This window comes from Phacochoerus africanus, chromosome 6 (assembly GCF_016906955.1).
Source record: "Phacochoerus africanus isolate WHEZ1 chromosome 6, ROS_Pafr_v1, whole genome shotgun sequence".
NCBI lineage: Eukaryota > Metazoa > Chordata > Mammalia > Artiodactyla > Suidae > Phacochoerus > Phacochoerus africanus.
The window spans coordinates 7,037,119-7,059,271 of NC_062549.1; the positions used below are offsets into that span (position 1 = coordinate 7,037,119).

General features: G+C 49.2%; 1 protein-coding gene across 4 annotated transcripts in view; it reads left to right on the forward strand.

Moving 5' to 3' along the window:
- ZFAT (zinc finger and AT-hook domain containing) overlaps positions 1-22,153 on the forward strand; it is a 157,450-nt gene that overhangs the window by 2,947 nt on the left and 132,350 nt on the right. For 2 of the 4 annotated variants that reach the window (XM_047783202.1, XM_047783205.1), the window contains exon 2: positions 5,441-5,509. The exons of the other annotated variants lie outside the window; for them this stretch is intronic. In XM_047783202.1, coding sequence (XP_047639158.1) covers positions 5,441-5,509 — 69 coding nt within the window. The remainder of the gene's footprint in view (positions 1-5,440; positions 5,510-22,153) is intronic. 4 annotated transcript variants of the gene reach the window in all.

The window sequence follows — 22,153 nt, forward strand, 5'->3', positions numbered from 1 at the left end:
ATCACACCACCCCCTCCTCAGCCGGTTTCCCATCTCTTTGTCTTTTCTTGCCTTACCTTGCAGTTTACATAACAGCGTTTCAAAGGTAGATATCCTTAGGTAGAATTCAGTTTCTGCCTAGGACCAGGGCAGTCAAGAATTAGGTATATTAAAAAGATTCTCCTCAATTGCATTTCCTTTTATAGATAGTTTCATGCCTGCTGCTTCTGAAAACCTTCAGCAAGAGGGGCTGATTTAACTATGTAGAGTGGATTTAGCCTAGAGTTAAGTTTTCTCTTTGTTCTTAGCTGTTTATTCTGCTAAACTTTCACTGTCTCTGAAATTTCTCAAGGGCAAGTGTCAACTTTAAGGGCTGGAACTCTCTGGAGGGTGGAATGGACACGTGCTCTGGGTCCAGAGATCTGCTGCTCATCACTCAGGTCGGATTCCTGACCTGAGGGAAGTCACATAACTCCTGTGACTCCTGCATCTGCAAAAGGAGCCCTAGCCCCCGCTCACTGCTCACCGCTCACAGTGCAGAGAGCCAGCAGGTGCAGGGCTGGCTCTCTATCCTTTTCACCCAGACCCGGCTCCCTGCTTCCTGCTCTGCAGCCTGGTGCACTGTCTTCTTGCTTCTTGAGCACATTTGTGGTTGGAAAAGTCTACAGACTTTGATTTTTTTTTTTTAAAGAAAAAAGTAATCTGGGAGTGAAGCAAAAACAGTCATATTAAATACTTATTACAGGTTTGAAGTTACATTCCCCCCGCCCCCGCAAATAATGTAGCATATATAGATAACTACCTGCCTATGAACAGATTATGCTTGGCACATTAATAGAAAAAGGATTTAAATTGAGTAACAGATTTTTCTTCTTTTAAATCATGTACCAGATGGAGTTGCACATTATTGCACTCTGGAATCTGGCACCTTTGTGCCCCCAAATAAGTCTGGGCTGAGACAGGATGGGAAAGGTGGGGACCCAGCTTCAGAGGTGGCTGCTAGCCTTGCTAGGGGTATAGGAGGAGACGGGGCCAGGTCAGCCTTGGCATCCGGAGCCCAGGAGCAGGAGGCTTTGGGAGCAGCATTCTGGAAGACGAGGGTCTCCAATGTCCTGGCATCCTAGAGGGCCTTGTGAGTCAGCCCCAAGGCCCAGGTCTCCTGGTAGGGGTCCTGGCTGGCCCCTTTCCTTCTGTTAGATGTTCTCTTCCCCTCTGCCAGCAGGCCTCTAATTCAGGGGCCACAGCTCCTGCTCTGCCCCTTAGGATCCTTTCTTCTTCCCTCCCTCCCTCCCCTTTTTTCTTCCACTCAGATTCTCTGGTTCACCCAAATATTTGTGCCAAACTTTGTGCCAGGAACTGGGAATGCAAAGTCAGGTATGAGTCTCTCTGTCCTTTTGAGGCCCTCATGCTGTCCTGGCAATGGAAAACCAGCCCTTGCGGAGATGGCGCCAGATGCTAGGATGGATGTAAGCCCCAGGAATTGAAGGTTTCAGGCTGGGGGGAGGACAGTGCACCCAGGGATTCTGGGAGGGCTTCCTGAAAGCGGAGGCACCTGAGCTGGAACCTGCAGCGTGAGCAGAGGTCCCCTGACGGGGGATGGTGGTGCAAGGCACAGGTGTGACACACCCAAAGGTGTGTTCTGTGGGACTAGGTGAGGGCTGAGGCCGGGGGCAGCAGTGGGGGTATAGAGGTCTGTGGTGAAGAGTCTTTCAGACAGTAGGAAGCTGTTGGGACTTCATTATGAAGACTTCAAAGAACGAGGCTGAAGGGTCAGCTGGTTTGCCTTTCAGGAACTGCCTGGAGACAAGTTTTTTAAAGTATAATTTACATTCAGTGAAATGCACAGACCTTAAGCTTATGGTTTGACCACCTGTGTAACCCACACCCCTAATAACGTAAACGCTTTCATCAGCCCAGAAGGTTCTCTCTTGCACCTCTCCACCCAGTCCCTGTCTGTCACCCTCACTAGTCTGAGTTCTCTCATCAGAGATTTTAATTTTACCTCTTCTAGAACATCGTAGTTCTTTTGTATCTGGCTTTTTATCACTCAGCATAGAGATTTTGAGATCTGGTATTTGGTGTCTTTTTATTGCCTAATAATATTCCATTGTGTGGATGTGCCAGATTGTTTCTATGATAAACACCTAGATTTGTTTCCAGTTTTTGGCTGTTGTAAATAAAGCTGCCATGAACAGCCCTGTACAAGGTTTTTGTAGACATAGATTTGCATTCCTCTTGGGTGACGGAGTGGCTGGATTGTAGGGTAGAGGTGTATTTAACTTTTTAAGAAACTTCCAAGTAGGTTTCCGGAGGAGCTGCACCAGCAGTGAGAGAATTTCACTTGCTCTACATCATCACCAACATTTGGTGTCGCTGGTCTTTTACCTCTGATCTATTCTGGAGGCTGTACTGTGGCGTCTCTTCTAATTTGCATTTCCCTCGTAACCTGTGATGTTGAGTACTTTTGCTTGTGCTTTTTGGCCATATGTATATAATCTTTGGAGAATCTTTTGCCTTATTTGAATGCTGGCTTGCTTGTCTTTTTAATTGTTACGTTGTAGAGATCTATATAAAGTCTGGATGCAAGACCTTTGTCCTGTGTATGTGTTGTGACTATTTCCTCCCAGTTGCTGCATGCTTATTTATTTCCTTAATTTTATCTTTGATCAGCAGAAGTTTGTAATTTTACCAGATGATTACCATTATTTTTGCTTTTACAGGTAGTGCCTTTTGTGTTTTAGGAAATGTTCTCCTACTTTAAGGTCACAAAGATAGCCTCCTAGGTTTGCTCATTTTTTTCAGAGCGTTATACTTCTTGTTTTTATGGTCGGGTCTCTCATCCATCTCAAGTCATTTGTGTGTGGTGTGAGGTAGGGATCGGAATTCCCCCCCCCACCCCCCAAAGGTGGATGTTCAGGTTTTGCAGCCTCATTTGTTAAGAGAGACTTTTTAGCTTTTTTTTTAGGGCCACATGTGAGGCACATGGAAGTTCCCAGGCTAGAGGTCGAATCAGAGCTATAGCTGCCAGCCTACATCACAGCCACAGCAACATGGGATCTGAGCTGCATCTGCAGCCTACACCACAGCTCACAGCAATGCTTGATCCCCAACCCATCGAGAAAGGGAAGGGATTGAACTCTTATCCTCATGGATCCTGGTTGATTTTGTTTCCACTGTGCCACCACGGGGATGCCCTACTTTGGTCCTTTTGGTGAAAATTATGTGTGGGTCCATTTCTGAGCTCTCTTGGTCTGTTCCATTGATCTATTTGTTAATTCTTCGTCAGCACCATTCTAAATTACTATAGCTTTGTAGTAGTTTTTGAAGTTATAAAGACTATATAGGAGGACATTTTTGGGGGCAGAAGTGCAGGCAGGAGCAAGACCCATCCTGGTGCACCCCAAGGTTGACCCTCACCCCAGGGCAGTGGCTCTGGGCGTGAAGGTTAGGGGCATATTTAGGGAAATGCATTAGAGGAAAAAACCCATGGGAATGGTAATTAATTGAATTTTAACTTAGAGAACAGCCAGCCTTTGTCTGTTTGGCTGTAGGGAAAGAGCAGCAACGAACCTAACAGGCACGGGGTTGTGAATGTTTTCAGGCTTTATGCACATAGCCCTGGTCCATAATTCTCCATTCCCTCCTGCAGTGGTAAGGAGAAGGCCTTTGCATTCTGCTCCCTGCTTTTATTTTGGAGTTGGACTAGGAAGCTGGCACAGTGCTTGCCAGGTTGTTGGAAGCACCTCCGAAAGACCTTTCATGGGGACTGAGGCCCCTCCCTCAAGGTCATCTTTGAAGAGTGCCCTGGAGCAGAGGTCCCTCCTGCTTCAGGAGGGCCACATGGCAGCCTTACCCACTCATCACTAATATTCTTTCTCGTGATGACAGTTTCCATGGACCCCACTCCCTCTTTGTCCCTGCTGTGAGGTGCCCTACAGCCGTCATTCCCTGAGAGTGTCACTGTAATTCTGACTTGGGGTCCTGTTGCCTTTCTTAGAGATTTATAGCAGCATTCCATACTTGGGGATTTTATCAAGTGCATGTGGGCTGGGTGGGGAGTGACAGAAGGTCCCTGGGCTTCGGGAGAGTTCTGGGAGCCCTGAACACTAGGCTTGACTCAACTCTTTTCATGTCATTCTCTCCCCTTCTCCCTCCTCTTTTCAATTTTTAGAAGAAAGCAAAATCATCAGAAAAAACATCCTTGGAGTTCCCTTGTGGCACAATTGGTTAAGGATCTGGCATTATCACTAGAGTGGTTTGGGCCACTATTGTGGCATGGGTTTGACCCCTGGCCCAGGAACTTTCACACGCCACAGGCGCAGCCAAAGGAAAGAGGAAAGATGTTCTTTTTGAATTTTCTTGAGTCTTCGCCTCTAGTTGGAGATGCCCAGGTGTGGGGCATGGGTCAGGAGTAGGGCTTTGGTGGCAGGAACTGAGCAGAAGGGGTGGAAGAACATCAGGCGGGCAGGATTCACTGCTGGGATTCAGTGACTGCTGCCTGCCTGTCCAGGCACACGGTCCAAGGTAAAAGGGTCATTAGGAGGACACTGCCCTTGACCGCTGGAGGCCCTCAGGAGGCTGGTCCGTTAGAAGGGAAAAGGGTCTGTGAGGTTTGGCATGATGATTCCATTGACCTTTGGAGGTTCCAGCCAGAGTGGCTCAAGGAAGGAGAGAGGTTTGTGTAGAACTTGATGTTTGGAATCTTGGATGTAAGGAACACAGAGCATCCTTTGCCATTACTGTTATTTTGAACAAGAATCCCTTTGCAAGCCATCTCCAGTGTCGGAGGGTCCCACCTGTCCTGCTCTCTGAGTTGTCCCTCTCAAGCTTGCTCTCTCCGTCTCGTCCGCGTGACTTTCTTCTGATTGGCTGGTGGGGTTTCATTAGCTTTCTGGTTCCATCTGGTCTGGGGTCTGTGAGTCTGTGGTCCCCACCTCGGTGGGGAGAGTGTTAGTTTCTGCAGAACAAGTCAAAGATATGAGTCAAATTGTTATATATATCCCTTGAGGAGGAATTTGGATTTTGTTTTATGCCTGAACTATTATTTTTTGGACTGCTTTTCCTTTGCTTCTGCATTCCTGATTAGCAGCTGCTTGGGTCTGCTCTTTGAACTCTGGGAAGGTCTAGGAGACAGTAGCCTTTTTCTACAAATGAGAAACTGGGGACCTGGAGGGGCTCCTATACTCGGGGGCCCCCCACAGGGTCCTGCTTGATCTCATTTGGTGCAAACCCAACTTCCAGAGTGACTTGAGTTTGCTCTTCCCCTCCCCGCATTTCAGCGCAGTCACAGTTACTCATTTAAACCACAGTGGTTTCATTCATTTGTTTGTTTGCATTTCATTTTAGGGATTCTTCTCATACTATTTCTTTTTCTTTTTTTTTTTAAGTTTGTGAACTTTGGGGGTGAGTATTTCTTGTTTTGTTTTGATTTTTTTTTTTTCCTTCGTGGCTGTGCCTGCAGCATGTGACCTGAGCCACAGCAGTGATGATGCTGGATCCTTAACCCACTGTGCCACCAGGGAACTCCAGGGTGAGTATTTCTTGTGTTTCAGAGAGAGGTCTGAATTTCGCTGCTTTTTAGTGGGGACCTACACACAGATGTGACCCAGGGGTGTGTTTCCAGGAAGGAGCGGTGGTCCAGGGGAGGAGGTGGAGTAGAGTGGGACTTCCTTGATGATGGGGGGGTGGGTGCCCCGATATTTTCTGGACTGTTACCCTTCATTGAGCATTTCTCCCAGGCCCTTTGTCTGGTCTGGTTTCTCTTCCTTATAACCACCAGTCCTGATGCTGTGCTTATTCTCATTTTACAAACAGAAGTCAGAGGTTCTGGGGGGCGTTGGCTGGCGGCTCTGCCACTCTGAGCTGCTCTTCCTTCCCCAGCCCTCGGTCTTAATGTCATGCTAGGAAGCAGGAGGTGAATGCCTTGGTTAACAGCATTCTCAGGAGACCTTAGGTGAATATTCTGGAAGTGTTCTAGTCCTGTTCGTGACAAAGGAAACAGCATTTCTTTGTTTAGAAGTAAGTAGGTTTGTTAACCTTAAATATTGATCTCTCTAAGCTTTTAACTGTATTTTGAATGAAATGATAGTGATGTTTTTGGAATTTACAGTCTTTTAGGACAGAGAGGGATTAAACGAATAAATAAACACACAATCAGACACATGGTTGGAAGCTGGTAATTGCTTCTAAGCAACGGTGGGGGTGGACAAGAGAAAGAAATGGAGACCTACTTTATATTCCAGGGATTTAAGAAGAGTCTCTCTGAGAGAGTGAGGGAGGAGCTGAGACTGGAAGGATGAGGTTTTGGATTTTAAAAAAAGTTTGACAATCAGAAAGCAGGCACTCACCAGCCCTCTCCACTTTGTAGAATTTCCAGCATCTCAGAACTAGTTCCCAGAGGCTGGAGTTCTCCTTTGCCCTTCATCGCCCCCTAGGGGACATGCATAGAAAGGACCTGCTGTGGTAGTTTAGGAGAAACCTGTGTCTGGAGAGGTGGTGTCCGCAAGCCAGGACTGGCCTGGCCACGGTGTGGACGCTGTCCCAGCAGCGGGACCTGTCAGGCATGGCAGAAGGACCGGAATGCTGGACCTGTAGGGGAGGGGACCCAAGGCTACCAGGTAGCCTGGTTGGGTGCAGGGGCAGGGGCTGGCCTTGCCAGGGTCACCCCGAGGCTGCATAGCCGCCTGACCTTCTAAAGATCCCTCACCTGTAAACAGAATGGTAGCTGCTCAGACCCGGGGAGGGGCAGGGAGGGCACTGGCTGGGGGCCTGGATGCTCCATCTCTTCCAAGGCAAGAGTCTATGAAACTGGGCCTCAGGTAAAGCCACAGTCACTTTAAATTGTTTTCCTGAATAAAATGGATTATTTATGTTCCTGGAGGGAAGGTCTTTGTCTTACTCATTTCTAAATGTGCTTAGCACACCTAGTATGTGGTATATACCAGACGTTCCTGAAATGTTGAACTGTGAGACTAAGTTAAAAATTACTTTTTTTCCCCTAGTAAAAACTGCATAGCCCAGGTATGTGGAGCATACACCTAATATTTACTTTATAGCTTAGTTGCCAGGATGAATGGACCAGATCATTCTTGTAGGCTGAAGTTCAGTGGCCGGAGGGTCTGGAAAATTCTCTTTTCCCTGTGGCTCTTGTTGCTTAAATTTTAAGCTCTCTTTTGGAATTTAAACAAACCTTAGACACATCCGAATATTAGAGGTCAGTTATTTCTTCTTGAATTAGTTTTTTAAGTTCAGAATACATTGTAACTGAGTCCAGTTGCAGGCTTTCATGGTAAGTAAAGCAGGTGTTTAAAATTTGAAGTTGAATTTGCAGGTTTCCCACATCTGCCTTCAGTTCTTGCCCAGGCTGTTTTTTTATTTTATTTTATATTATTTTATTGTATTAATTCTTTTAGTTTTTAATTTTTAATTTTTCATTTCTTTACTGCTACACCTGCAGCATATGGAAGTTCCCGGGCTACGGGTAGAATTGGAGCTGCAGCTGCCACCATACACCACAGCCACGACAACACACCAGATCCAAGCCGCATCTACGACCTATACCACAGCTCATGGCAGTGCTGGATCCTTAACTCACTGAGTGGGCCGGGGACTGAGCCTGCATCCTCACGGATACTAGTCGGGTTCCTTACCCCTGAGCCACAGCGGGAACTCCGAGGCTGTTATTGTAGTTTATCTCCTCTGATTATGACCCCAGGAACCCAGAGCAGACAGCCAGCCTCTGAAGCTTGTGACGGTAATACATGAAGATGCCTCTGTCTTTTGCTTCGTTTTGATAGTGTGGACAGGAACTCTGGCTGGCAGGGTCCACGCTTCATCTTCATGTTCTTAACTCTGTGGGTCTCCAAGATTTTGGGGTGCTGGAGATTTGGGGTGGTGGAGGCCCACTCTTGTCCCACTGGCTGTCAGGGAGTGGGGCCTGCGTGTCGCATTTCTCTGATCTGCAGTGAAAAAATTGCCAGGTGTCCTGGAAATACTGTGACTCCTGGATCCGTGTCTGGTCAGCACTGTGATGTGCTCTGAGTGGAAAATACACGTCAGATTTTGAAGACCTAGTACAACAACAACAATAAAAATTTCTCATCAATCTTTTAAAAATAAACTGCATGTCAGAGACCTACTATATAGCACAGGGAACTATACTCAGTATTTTATGATAACACACGAGGGAAGAGAATCTGAAACAGAATAGGTAAGTATTTACATGTGTATAACGAACCACTGGGTACTGACTCTGCTAATGTTGTAAAGCAACTGTATCAATGAAAGTGGATTACACGTGAAAGAATAATGTTTTGGACACACTGGGTTAATGAGATGTATTATTAAAATTAATTATGCTTGTTTCTTTTCATTTTAATGTGGCCGCCAGAAAATTTGAGATCACCCGAGCGGCCCTCTTTCTGTAGGACAGAACTGTCCCTTCTGGAACGTCTGTGTCTGTGTCTCCATGAGGCAGCGTCCCACGGGCAGGGACCGGCCTGCCTCCTGTAGGAATGGTGCCGAGCCCCTTCCACCTGCCTGCTTGGTTTACAGGCCCGTTTTACCTGTTCTTCCCGGGTATTGGGTCCTGGGTAGCAATGCAAAGTCCTTTCCCCAGCATTTCCTCCGCAAGCTGACCCCCTGCCCCCACCACCCTGATGAGCCCAGCAGGGTGGCAGCAGCTGGGTCTCCAGCCCAGGACCCAGGGATCAGGAAGGGAACGGCTCCTCCAGTCGTGCAGAAGGGCACCCAGAGCTGCTGTCCCCAGGCCCTGTGCTGAAGCTGGTTCGAGGCAGCCCTTTGCCTTCGGAAATGGGACTGGGTGGGTTTGCCACACAAAGGAACCAAAATAAACTGAAACAACAACACACAGAAACTGGAAACTCAGGGGAGTTCCCTGGTGGTCTAGTGGTTAGGACTGTTAGGTTCACTGCTGCGGCCCCGTTCAGTCTCTGGTCTGGGAACTGAGCTCCCACATCAAGCCACTGCATGCTCCGGCCAGATAAATAAATGAATGAATAAACAAATAATTAAATGCTGGAAACTCAGAGGCCTGGCAGCGGTGCCATGAGCATTGCTGTTCCCCTCAGATACATCGTAAAATGAGAGGGAGGGACTTCCCCTTGTGGTTGAGCAGTAATGAATCTGTCTAGAATCCGTGAGGATGCAGGTTCAATCCCCGGCCTTGCTTAGTGGGTTAAGGATCTGGCAACACTGCAAGCGGTGGGGTAGGTTGCAGACGCTGCTGGAACTGGTGTTGCTGTGGCTGTGGCGTAGGCTGGCAGCTGTAGCTCTGATTCTACCCCTAGCTTGGGAACTTCCATATGCCCTGGGTGCGGCCCTAAAAAGCAGGGGGGAAAAAAAAAGGCAAAAAACAAAAATGAGAGGAATTTGCACGTTTTGTGTTTCCCATGGCGGGAGGGCTCTGGGCCCCCTCTGTGGTCTGCACGAGGGGGGCTGATGTCCCTGCAGGGCGTTGGCCACATCCTCAGAGCTTCCCCCTATTTGCTGGGGCAAGGATGGTGCAGCTGCTTAGAGAACTGGGTGAGGGCTGTGGTTCCTGTTGACATAAAATTTGTGGTGCTTTCTTCAGCTCTGACGTTAAGTGTGAGTAGACTATTGCCCAGGGCTCTCACTCTGAGAGAGCTTGAAAATAACTTAAAAAAGTTACGCCACGTTTCAACATGGGAGAAATGTGTATGCATGAAACTATAATGCAGCTGTTGGCCCAGCCTTAATTATAGCTGGTACCAAGCGTTTCTCATTTCATTTTGTTAATGCAGTTTCAACAAAGGAGCACCCGTGGGATTTCTCCTTTGCATGTAACAGAAACGTTAACTTTGTGAGCTAAAGAAGTTGGCATGCTCATCAGCATTTCATGAGATGCATGATAGTAATACCAAAGTTAGGGTGTGTGTTTATTGGCATTTCAGCCCACTGAAGCTCTGAGCTGGGAGGGCGCCTTGGAGATTATCCGGGGACGGGTGGGAGGGCAGGTGCATATCGAGCCTGGCCAGGCCAGAGGGGAGTGGGGCTCTGTCTGGGGCTGTCCCCACACCCTGGCTTCCGTCCAGGCGGCTCTGTCCATCTCTCTGTAAGGGAGCCTCTGGGTGAGGCTTGCAGGCCAGGTTCCACTTTAAAACATTCAAGGTCACTGCTAATGGGGTCTAGTGAGGCTCAGAGGCTTACACAGACTCCATCACATTGGGCGGGTGGGAGCAGGGGCTGGGGGACCCAGCTCCTGGCTGAGACGACTGCCCTTCCTACCATGTCAGAAGTGTCAGTCCCCAGCTAGGGATGTCCTGCAGTCCTTTTGCAGCACCAGCAGACCCCCCAGGCAGATGGGGAAACAGGCTCAGGAGGCCACCACACATGCCAGGGCTGCACGGCTCCTGGGGCAGAGGTGGGTTCATGTTTAGGTCTGGGCTTCTCACCTTACTTTGTCATCTGATTTTTTAAATTGATTTTTTATGTTTTGCCCTCACCTGTGGCATGTGGAAGTTCCTGGGCCAGGAATCGAACCAGAGCCGCAGCAATGCCAATGCCAAATTCTTAACCCCTAGGCCACCAGGAAACTCCGTACTTTGTTGTTTTAAAATGAGAGATTCCCCTCTATCTTTTCCTTTAAAATTTGCTGTTGAGAAACATGATGTACAGCACACATGTAGAAAAGTGTTTCGAAGTGATGAACAGATCTGTGGATGTTCACAGACTGAATTCACTGTGAGACCAAGCCGAACACATGCAGAAGCCCCAGACCCAAGGAGAACCTGTCCTGACTCTGCCGAGAAGTGGGGCCCCTTTTGTACTCTGTGCGAATGGAGCACTGAATTAAACTTCTTTGACTCAGCTCCACTTTGTTAGCATAAAAATGTGGCTGTGAATGGGGAAGCACCATAAGGTTTGGAGATAACTTCTATATGGGTTGAGAATTGGCTGGGCAGTGGCTGGTGGTGACTAGGACAGAGAATCTGGGGTTGGCGTTGGGTCTGCCTCACCTGCCGGGTCGTCCAGGACTTGCTGCCAGTACAGACCCAAGCCCTGCTGGGGAAGCAGCAACAGCAAGTGGTGACTGCATGTAGGATGGGCTTGGGGCCTGGGCTGTGCTTCTGCTTTGTGCTTACCTGCCGAGTGACATTGCATCCCCTCCTTGGGCTCAGTTTACTTGATTTGAAGTGAGGACAGCAGTCCCTCCCTCACTGGATTAATGTGAATATTAAGTGGGTGGTGAGCAAAGCATGGCCTCCAGCAGAGGTAGGAATCAGGGAATATTAGCCACATTTTCATTCGGGTCTCTGCTCAGTCTTGGGAATGGCTTCATCCTTCGGACGGAAGGTGTAGTGCTCAGACTGGCCACCAGAGGGTGCTCCTGGCACATGTATGGTGCCTGCTTGAGCGAAGGCCCTGGGTTTACTGTGTGTTGGTAACCTATGTTTCCCTCCCCCGCCCCCCCCCCAAAGCTGATGCCTTATATGTAGTGATTCTCTGTTCCCTAGTTCTAGACCTGCTGTCGAGCCGTGTGGGGGCGTACTTATTAGGTGTGCGGTCTGGGTGGGTTGGTGGCACTTTGATTTTCCAGCTTAGCCCTCCCTGCATTGAGTTGCTGTCTTAAATTCTAACACACAAGAGTGAGGGTCCCTTTTTGGTATAGCTACTCGTAGTTGTCATCAATCTTTTGAAATGTCTCTGTAGCCCCGATGCTTGGTCTAGGGTGGGGCCCAAAGCCGGCTTTGTTCTTCCGGGGCTCTGCTGCGTTATTACAGGAAATGACACTACCTCCTGGAACAGTGCTGGCCCCCAGGGGGGCGGGCAGTTACGGAGATCCACTTGGGAGGTCTTGGTCAAGTTTTGACTGTGTGTTATCTGACCGGGGCTCCTTAGTGTCCCGCTGACTGCTCTGAGTCCTAGCTCTCTCCTCAGTACCTGGGGATGATGACGGTGATGGTGGAGGTGGTGGTGGTGGTGGTGGAGGTGATGATGGGGATGATGACAGAGGTGACGGTGGTGATGGTGGTATTGACAGAGGGATGGTGGTGTAGATGATGAGGAAGGTGATGCTGGCGATGGTGGAGGTGATGGTGATAGGGGAATGGTGATGGAGGTGATGTGATGGTGGTGATGGTGATGGCGATGGAGGGATGGCAGTGGAGGTGATGGTGGTGGTGATGCTGGCGATGGTGGAGGTGATGGTGATAGGGAATGGTGATGGAGGTGATGTGATGGTGGTGATGGTGATGGAGGGATGGTGGTGGAGGTGATGGTGGAGGTGATGGTGATAGGGGAATGGTGATGGAGGTGATGGTGGTGGTGACAGTAGTAGGTACCATCTACTTGGCCATTTCCCAGGACAGCAGGGCGGATCAGGTGGGGTCACTGGCCTGCAGGCCTGTGGACACAAAGTGGGTGGTCTAATGTAACTCTGAAACTGGGGTGGGTGGGGAGGCTGGGGGGTGCCATTTTGGCCATGAAGTCTTCGTCCCCCCGCTTCCCCTGCCACGGCTGACACGTAGGATCTCTCCCAGAACACCCAGCTCTAGGAGCTCTTGTACCTCTTCCTGCTGGGCTTCCCCTAATCCTGGGCCTCCTGTGCACTGGGCCCTGTGCATCTGGGCTGGGCAGGTGCTCACCTGGCCCACGCTTTCAAAGCTCTGCAATCTGGCACTTTGAGGCTTGGCTGTCCATCCCTACCAGGTATCTTGTTGCAGTGAATGTAGCTCTTGAATCAAGAATGCCTTTTTTGGAGTTCCCCTTGTGGCCCACTGGAAACAAATCCATCTAGTATCCGTGAGGATGAGGGTTCGATCCCTGGCCTTACTCAGTGGGTTAAGGATCTGTGTTGCCGTGAGCTGTGCTGTATGTCGCAGATGCAGCTCGGAGCCTGCGTTGCTGTGACTGTGGTCTAGGCCGGCAGCTGTATCTCCCATTCGACCCTTAGCCTGGGAACCTCCATACAACCACAGATGCGGCCCTAAAAAAAAAGGCAAAAAAAGAAAAAAAGAATGCTTTTTCCTCATCAGTTCCAAATTAAATCTATCTGGCTTCTGGTTAAACCACTTTCTTTTCTGTTTTCTCTTTGTCATCTGAACACTGTGCACTTTCAGTGTCACTCTGACCTATCCTTATGAGAGACCCACAGGGACAGGCAGAGGACATGATGTCCCACCCACCTGCAGTCACCCAGTCCAGTGGCTGATAATGCTTCTGAGAGAAATACCAGGACACCATCAGCCCTGGGAAACATCTGTCCTGTGACCAGGGTTCGCGTCTCTGCCGAGCACCCACAGCTGTGGCCCCGCTGTCCTTCCTTGCCTGGTGTTTGGCCCAGAGCCCATCAGGCTGTGCGGGGCTCAGGCTGTTTGGGGATCAGTAGGAGATCTTACTTACTGTGCCTTTATTTCTAATGTCAATATACCATTTCAAATTTAATTTTTTTCTTGGATGACCCATGTAAGCATCATTGCGGAAGATGTGAAAAATCCAGAGCCTATGAAACTGAAAATGAGTGGCATTCAGGAGCTGCCTCCCCGGAGCCAGGCACTTTGCTGGGTGTTGGGGAGTCAGAGGGGTGGGGAAAGGTGTGGCCCTCACGCTGTCTCTGTCTCTCTGTTTCTGCAGACCAGTCTCCATGCCCCCTCTGCTTAACGGTGGCCTAGTCACCCAGGTGGAAGACCTTTTCTCCCAAGTTGCAAGTTGGCAGCCCTCGGGCACATCCAACCTGCAGACTTGATTTCTTTGTCCTGCGTGTTTTTCTTTTCCCAGAAAAATCTCATTTAGCTGCTAGCATCTGAAACCCAGAGATTGGAGTTCCCATCATGGCACAGTGGAAATGAATCCCAACTAGGAACCATGAGGACACAGGTTCGATCCCTGGCCTTGCTCAGTGGGTTAAGGATCTGGTGTTGCTGTGAGCTGTGGTGTAGGTGGCAGACACAGCTCGGATCCTGCGTTGCTATGGCTATGGTGTAGGCCAGTGGCCACAGCTTCAATTAGACCCCTAGCCTGGGAACCTCTATAGGCCTCTGGTGTGGCCCTAAAAAGACAAAAGATAAATAAAAAAATAAATAAGAAAAAATAAAAACCCGGAGATTGGAATTCCTGCTGTGGCGCATGGGTTAAAAATCCAACTGCAGTGGCTTGGGTCTCTGCGGAGATGCAGGTTCGATCCTGGCCGGTCAGCAGCGAGTTAAAGGATCTGGGCATTGCCACAGCTGTGGCTTAGGTCACAGTCTTGGCTGGGGTTCAGTCCCTGCCCCAGGCACTTCTGCATGGGCGGGAAAAGAAAAAAAGGATACACATAAAATCCAGAGATTTCAAATACAGATTCAGCTTCTTGGAATTTCCCAGGGGGTGGGCTTCCTGTGTGGTTACCCCTCCTCCCCCCCATTGGGCCTCCTGCTGTGGGGCCCGGTGCCCTTGCCTTTCCTGGGCGAGCTTCCTTGGGGGGGTGGTTCTGAGGACCCGGAGTTGTCACCTGCCTCCCTACCTTGAATTTGTCCTCCCCTCTGCACTCAAGGCTCCCGGGGGTTAAGGCTCTCCTCTGCTCCCTCCCCCGACTGGCTGGCCTGCCTCTGCCCCCTGCCTGCCTCCCTCCCTGGTGCCTCCGCCACAGGATTCCTGCGTTCTCCCCGTGCTCTCTGGTGGCACGTGCATACAACCTGTGTTTCTGCCTGATTTTTAAATTCCTTGTGAATTGCCCAAGTGGCTTTGGAAGCATATAGGCCTGAATTTGATCCTCTCAGGCAAAGTATAGCTTCTTCCTCTACAACATGGGATAATAATAATATCTTCATGACTGACTTATTGGGGCCACCGTGTACAGCTGTGCAGGTCGCACACTGCACAAGGGTACCATGTCTAAAGAGATCATCACTCATCATAGATTTGTATATTCATTATGACAGTGTTCTGCACATGGTAGTAGAGTATCTAGTTCCAGCAGAGTGAGCACATTGTGAGCAGTTTTTGACAGGGGGAGCTAGTGTCTTAAGAAAAGGGTGCTTTTTCCCCTCTTGCAGAGGTGCCTTGTGGGCGGGCAGCCACCCAGCTTGTCAGGATTAGATGTGGTGAGGGATATACGAGCGCCTGGTCCTCAGGGAGTGTCTGTCTTCTTCCCTCTGTTGAAAGCAGGGTTTGAGCTACTATCACAGAAGTGAGGCCAGAGGTGGGGCCCCAGCCCAAGTGTGTGTGTTGGGGGCACTGGTTTGGGAAATGGGGTCTTACAAGGAAAGAGCAGGGGCTGGGAGTCCAGCCTCCCCTGTACTTAGCCCGAGCTGCGTCTCCATCAGAATCTGGAAATCTTCCTGAGTTTCACTTGATTCCAAGACTCGCATTTTACCATCCCTAAATGAGGAGGTGTCTCGCAAGTGGTACTATTAGAAACCCGTGTGTCTTAGTCTTTTTTGGTCACATTTTAATCTTTTTTAGTGTTGTTTATGTAAAGTATCAGTGTCCTAGAGTAGCTGTTGTCTTAGATTTGAGGGGATACAGTAATGACACCTCTTTCACAGGATCCTTGTGAAGATGAAGCATGCCTGGCATGAGCCTTGGGTGGTGCCAGCTCGTACCGAGGGCTTAACGGACTGAGGCTTCCTTTTCTTCTGCCTCTTCCTCCTGGACCCTTTGTTTTGGTTACAGGAAATTTTCAGCAGTGGTGATATATGGCATATCCACAGCTGGTTAAAAGTGCTGCAAAATAAACTAAGCGGAAGGCAAATGTTTTATCCAAGCCCCAGCCTTTTATCCTGAAAATAAAGGGGAAAAAGTGTTTTCCATTGTACTAAGCTACACAGTGTGAGAGTTTATTCGTTACCTTGGATGTGACAGCAGTCTGGCTGTATGTTGCTGAAATATTTCCACTCCTACTGGGAGGCTGCCAGCACTTATGAATTTAATAACTTAAGGGCAGGTGAAAAACAAGAAAACAAAAAATCTAACTCTGAAAGAATCTGCCATCCTGCTCATCTCCTAAGGTCAGCAGTTTAATAGGATCTTGATTTTGGCTGTTGAACTCTCTAATCAATCCAAGTAAAAGTTGAAAAGCAGAGAAGGATGATTTATACTAATCAACAAGAGGAAGGCAGAGGGTTTTTTACACTATAGCTTTAATTTTTTATTTACTATTATTTTTTTTTTAGGGCAGCACCCTGGGCACATGGAGGTTCCCAGGCTAGGGGTTGAGTTGGAGCCGTAGCTGCTGGCCTACACCACAGCCACAGCAGCACGGGATCTGAGCCTCATCTTTGACCTACACTACAGCTCACGGCAATGTTGGATCCTTAACCCACTGAGCGAGGTCAGGGATCGAACCTGTGTCCTCATGGATCCTAGTCAGGTTCGTTAACCACTGAGCCACAATGGGAACTCCTACTCTGGCTTTTAATTAGAGAAACTTGATGGTCTGGTCGTGAGCATTTTGTCTTCTTGTGGTCATGGGTAAGTGGCTAAGGGTGTTTCTCATCACCAGTTCATCTAACACTTACTGATACCACCTGCTGTGCCCCTGGTGGCGTGTTAAGATGAGGATGGGTGACACTGGGGTGGGTGGGGCTCTGGGGGCAGGTAATGCATGCAGGTGCTAAGGAAGGTGCTGGGCAAAGATGTGGGTGCAGAGCCAGCCCTGAGAGCCCACAGAGGCCTGCCACCCCATGGAGGTGGCACAGGGACCAGACCGAGCCCTGGCTCTCCCTCCGTGATCCGTCTCACTCCTCCCCGTGAGATGTATACCTCACAAGGTGTTTGATTTTGGACAAGGTCATGCATGTGCCAAGCACTGTACCTGCTTCTTCTCAAATGGAGTGCCCTTTCCAGAGAATACACACTGGTAGCTGTTGGTTTGTTTTGTTTGCTAGAGTGTTTGTTTTAACTTCGTATTTGAAATAATAATAGGTTCATGGGGACTTTGAAAGAGCATGCAGAGAGCTCTTATATTGCCTTACCTGGTTCACTGCAATGGTTACATTCTTTGGGCGGGGGGAGGGGCGCGGGGGGGGGGGATAAAAAATATGTTTAACTTAAAACTGACCCTTTTGACCATTTTTAGGTGTAGAGTTTAGGGCATAAGGACGTTCACGTTGTCATGAAGCCCTCGCCGCCATTCACCTCCAGCACTTTTTCATCCCCCCACCCAGTGGTTACGCCGTGCGTGACTGCTGTGCGGTGTCAAAGCCAGCGAAGGAATGCTGGTGCCGGGCGTGTGGTTCTGATCCGCTTTTACCACGTGTGTGGGTTTCTGGAGCCACCCCTGTAGTCAAGGTGCAGGACTGTTTGTTGACATTTTACCAGTTTCAGTGAAGTGTAATTGTTTCGTTTTTTGCGTTTTAGGCCTGCACCCGTAGCATATGGAGGTTCCCAGGCTAGGGGTCGAATTGGAGCTACAGCTGCCAGCCTACACACAGCCACAGCAACACCGGATCCTTAACCCACTGAGCGAGGCCAGGAATCAAACCTGCGACCTCGCGAATACTAGTCAGGTTCGTTACCACTGAGCCACGATGGGAATTCCCTGAGTAAAGCGTAGAAACCTCATGTCCCCCGTTATTTATAATTATCTTAACAGTTTCTTCTGCAGACGTCAAGAACCATGTCAGACAGAGTTATGCCTTTTGCTTAATGGTTGAATATAATTTAGGAAATTAACAGGAAAAGGGACATCTGAGCTATTTGGCCATGTTTTTACCCTTCCCTTTGCCCACATCCCCTTTCTCGATGTCCCAGGATTCATTTTTTTAGTGCTTTTCTTCCGTTCGGAGCACTTCCTCGGCCATCTTCTGGGTTGGGTCTCCTCGCAACAAGTTCTCTTTCTTCCTCTGGGGGTGCTGGTTTCCCCTTCATTTCTAAAGGATGTTTTTGCTTAGTGTAGAATTATGGGTGGACTGTTCTGTCCTTTCTGTACTTGAAAGAGCTGTGCTGCTTCCCTCTGGGCTCCATGTGTCTGATGAGAAGTCTGCTGTCCCTTGAAGAGTTTTTTATTTTTCTCACAGGAAATTTTCTTGCTAATTTCAGACTTTCTCTCTATTTTCAGTTTTCAGAAGTTTTGTTATAATGTGTCTTGGCATAGATCTTTTTGGATTTACTCTGGAGTTTGCTTTTATTTTTGCTTTTTAGGGCCACACCCATGGCGTATGGAGGTTCCCAAGCTAGGGGTTGAATCAGAGCTGCCAGCCTACACCACAGCCACAGCTACACCAGATCTGAACCTCGTCTGCAGCCTGCGCCACAGCTCGTGGCAACACCGGATCCTTAACCCACTGAGCAAGGCCAGGGTTTGAACCCGCATTGTCATGGATCCTAGTTGGGTTCGTTAACCACTGAGCCACAAAGGGAACTCCCTGCTAATTTTCTTGACTGTGTGGGTTTGTGTCTTTTGCTAAACTTGGGAAATCTTCAGCCACTATTTATTTCAATAGTTTTCTACATCTCTCTCCTTTCCTGGGATTCTGCTGACACGAATATTAGATTTTTTGTTATAGTCCCACAGGTCCCTCAATCTCTGTTTGTTCTTTTTCAGTCTATTTTCTGTTATTCAGATTGTATATTTTTATTGTTTCATCTTCACAGTCACCGATCGTTCTGGCAGAGGTGGGCAGGAGCTGCAGTGCTGTCTGCAGGGTTTGGCTGTTGCACAAAAGTTATTGTCTAAAGGGTTTCTGTCTAGCAAGGCTGCCCTTTCCTGTCCGTTGGCCAGTAAGAGCAGGCTATGTTGGAGCTGTTTTTGCCTATGTCTGTTGGTATTTCTACGTCCAGGTTCTAGGAGGCGAAAGCAAGCCCTGGACCCTCACTGTCTTGTTCCCCGGGTTGCAGGGTGTTAGCTGCTCTGCTGCCTTCTTTCTGATTTTCAGTTTTAGGTTTCTGTTATCTGTGATGTCTGGGTTTTGAGTCGTACTTAGTGGGATGAATTGGGAAAAACACAGCTACTCCATCTTTCTGCACCTTTTTGCCATCGTATGTATTTTTAGAGACTTTAGCTTTTTAGAGACGTTTTAGGTTTTCAGAGGAAGGTGCACAGATCCCCTGTCCTTGCTGCCTACACGTGTGCACAGCCTCCTTCACCATCACCATCCCCGCCGGGTGGTACCCTGGTGCCGATGGAAAGCGTCATCGCCCACAGCCCGCGGTTCCAGCAGGGCTTCCTCCTGCTCTTGTCTGTTCTGCGGCTTTGGGTACATATGTAAGGATGCGTATCCATTGTTATGGTATCATCTAGAGCATTTTCACTACCCTCAAAATGCTGCGTGCTCTGCCCGCTCAGCCCCCAGTCCCACCCCAAGCATGGCCACCTTTTTACTGTCTTTTTCCTTACTTCTGGAGATCTTTTTACTAAATCCATGGCTGCGCCCTTTCCAGAATGTCGTGTCGTTGGAATCATACCATGTACGACCTTTCAGACTGGCTTCTTCCACTTAGTAATTGCATTTATGGTTTCTCTGTGTCTTCTCAGAGCCTGATAGCTCCTTTCCTTTCCTTTTGTTTTTGATTGAAGTATAGTTGTTGTACAATATATAAGTTTTAGGTGTGCAGTGTAGTGATTCACAATTTTTAGAGATTGTACTTCATTTATAGTTATTATAAAATACTGGCTTTATTTCCCATGTTGTGCAATATATCCTTGTGCCTTTGTTTATTTATTTATTGGCTGCGCCTGCACCATGTGGAAGTTCCCAGGCTAGGGATGGAAGCTGAGCCACAGCAGCATCCTGGGGCACAGCAGTGACAATGCCAAGTCCTTAACCATAGGCCACCAGGGAACTCCCTGGCTTATTCTATACTTGATAGTTGGCACCCCTGTCTTGCCCCTCTCTCCTTCCCAAGAGTTTATTTCTTTTTAGCGCCGAATAATATTCAATTGTCTGGACGGACCCCAGTTGATTTATTTATTTACCCCTGAAGGACATCTTGGTTGCTTCCAAGTTTTGGCGGTTAAGATAAAGCTGCTAGGAACATTTATTTGCAAGTTTTTGTGTGGACATACACTTTCTTTTTCTTTTCCTTTTTCCCAAAATTGTCAGCCCTCCTTCTGCATCCTGGTCTCTGGTTGTCCGGACCTGGCCTTGGGTAGACCAGCTGGCCCGAACATAGAGAAACCCCTCCCTTGGTGCCTTGAAGGAGGGCGTGTGGGCGTTGGAACCCTCCCCAGGACTCTCTGATGCCTGTTTCCAGGGAGTCTGACCTGCCGTGTCTGTGTCATGCTTGCGTCTTTAAACCAAGACTGCATCATTTTGTCCTGCCCACCCCCTGCCCTTTCTACTGTGAGTGAGTGAATCAACCATGGGCCCACCTGTATGCAGCCAGGCAGAGGCTGGGACCCCGAGCCCCTGCCGCCCAGTCCTGGCTGTCCCCACGAGACCGCTCAGATGGCAAGGCCATTTCTGACATTGCTTCTATTAGGAAACTTTTTCTTTTTTTTGGGCTTTTTTGGCTTTTTTGGCTTTTTGGCTTTTTGCTATTTCTTTGGGCCGCTCCCGCGGCATATGGAGGTTCCCAGGCTAGGGGTCCAATCGGAGCTATAGCCGCCGGCCTACGCCAGAGCCACAGCAACGCGCGATCCGAGCCGCGTCTGCAACCTACACCACAGCTCATGGCAACGCCGGATCCTTAACCCACTGAGCAAGGGCAGGGACCGAACCTGCAACCTCATGGTTCCTAGTCGGATTCGTTAACCACTGTGCCACGACGGGAACTCCAGGAAACATATTTTGAGCATTTGCTCGGGGGCCCTGAGACCCTCCATGACACCAGATGCCTCCTCCCCCATCTTCCTTGAGGAGCCCAGGAGCCCAGCACTGGGAGATGGAGGCAGGTGGAGGGGAGGGTTCAGGGCCCCCCAGGTGGGAAGGGGGAGGGCAGGGGCATACGGAGTTGCCTCTGTCTCTCTGTCCTGGGTTCGCCCAGCAAAAGCTCAGGGACCCCGACCTTCTCAGAGGGATGGGAGGGGTGTCTCTGCTCAGCGTGCTTCTGTGTTACTCGATCTTGCACAGCGAGCAGGTGTTTGCCCTGTGATTTCTGTACCCATAATAATGGTCATTTGAAAACGGGGGGCACAGGCCGGGAGACCTGGCTGCCTGGGTCCCGTCCTGCTCTTGAGCCCCCACAGGAGATGGACTTAGCAAAGGATAACGGCACAAAGGGCGGATGCCTTTGTCTGTGTGCTGGGAGCCGGCCGGAGCGTGTGACTTCAGCCGAGGGCTGGGCTGACCCTCTTTGGCCTTTGACTCGAGGACCTGAGATTTGGGGAAGGGTCCCTCTGGAGCAGGCCAGTCCAGCTGACACGTGAAGGGGCAAGAGGCCCGGCCACGCCGCCAGTGACCCTCAGTTCCCAGGGACCCTCAGCTCCCAGTGACCCTCAGTTCCCAGTGACCCTCAGTTCCCAGTGACCCTCAGTTCCCAGGGACCCTCAGCTCCCAGTGAGCCTCAGCTCCCAGTGACCCTCAGTGCCCAGGGACCCTCAGCTCCCAGTAACCCTCAGCTCCCAGTGACCCAGAGTTCCCAGTGACTCTCAGTTCCCAGGGACCCACAGCTCCCAGGGACCCTCCCTGGAACAAAGGGTCCCATCCACCCTCCTGGGACCTGCAGGCCCCTCAAGTTCATGACCTTCTTCTGGGAGGGAAGAAAGGCCTTCTGAGTGTCTGATCTGCAGGTCGGGGTGAGCAGGTGGGCAGTCAGAGGTTATGGACAGGACTTGGCTGTTCCCAACTAGGAGTGTTTGCAAATCAGAGTTCAAATCAAGGACTTGTTTATGTGGTTATTTTAAGATTTTCCTTTTTAACAGTACGGAGTAGCTGGTTAAAAATTGGCAAAAATTCATAAAAATTGGATGCTCAAACCCCAGATTTCTGTAATTTTCCTTGTGTTGAACACGTCATTTTCCCTTTGAATCCTTTTGATAAGGACGAGCGCACAGTAATTGAACCTAAAAATGCCTCCAAATTATAGCATCTTCATCAGAATTAGCTGACAACATAATTATGATTATGTTTCAGGGTATGCGATGCATTTTTTTCTATTAGTCCACTATGAAAAACGAAAAGAGCCGCTTTGTTGTTATTTTGGTAGACTCACAATTCTTAACATTTGAGGGGACGCAGCCTGCTCTGACACCTTCTGCGCGTGGTTGGCATTTTGCTGCTGATACTGCTTTGCCAGCATCCCTGGAGAGTGCGGTTTCCCTCCTCGCCAGAGG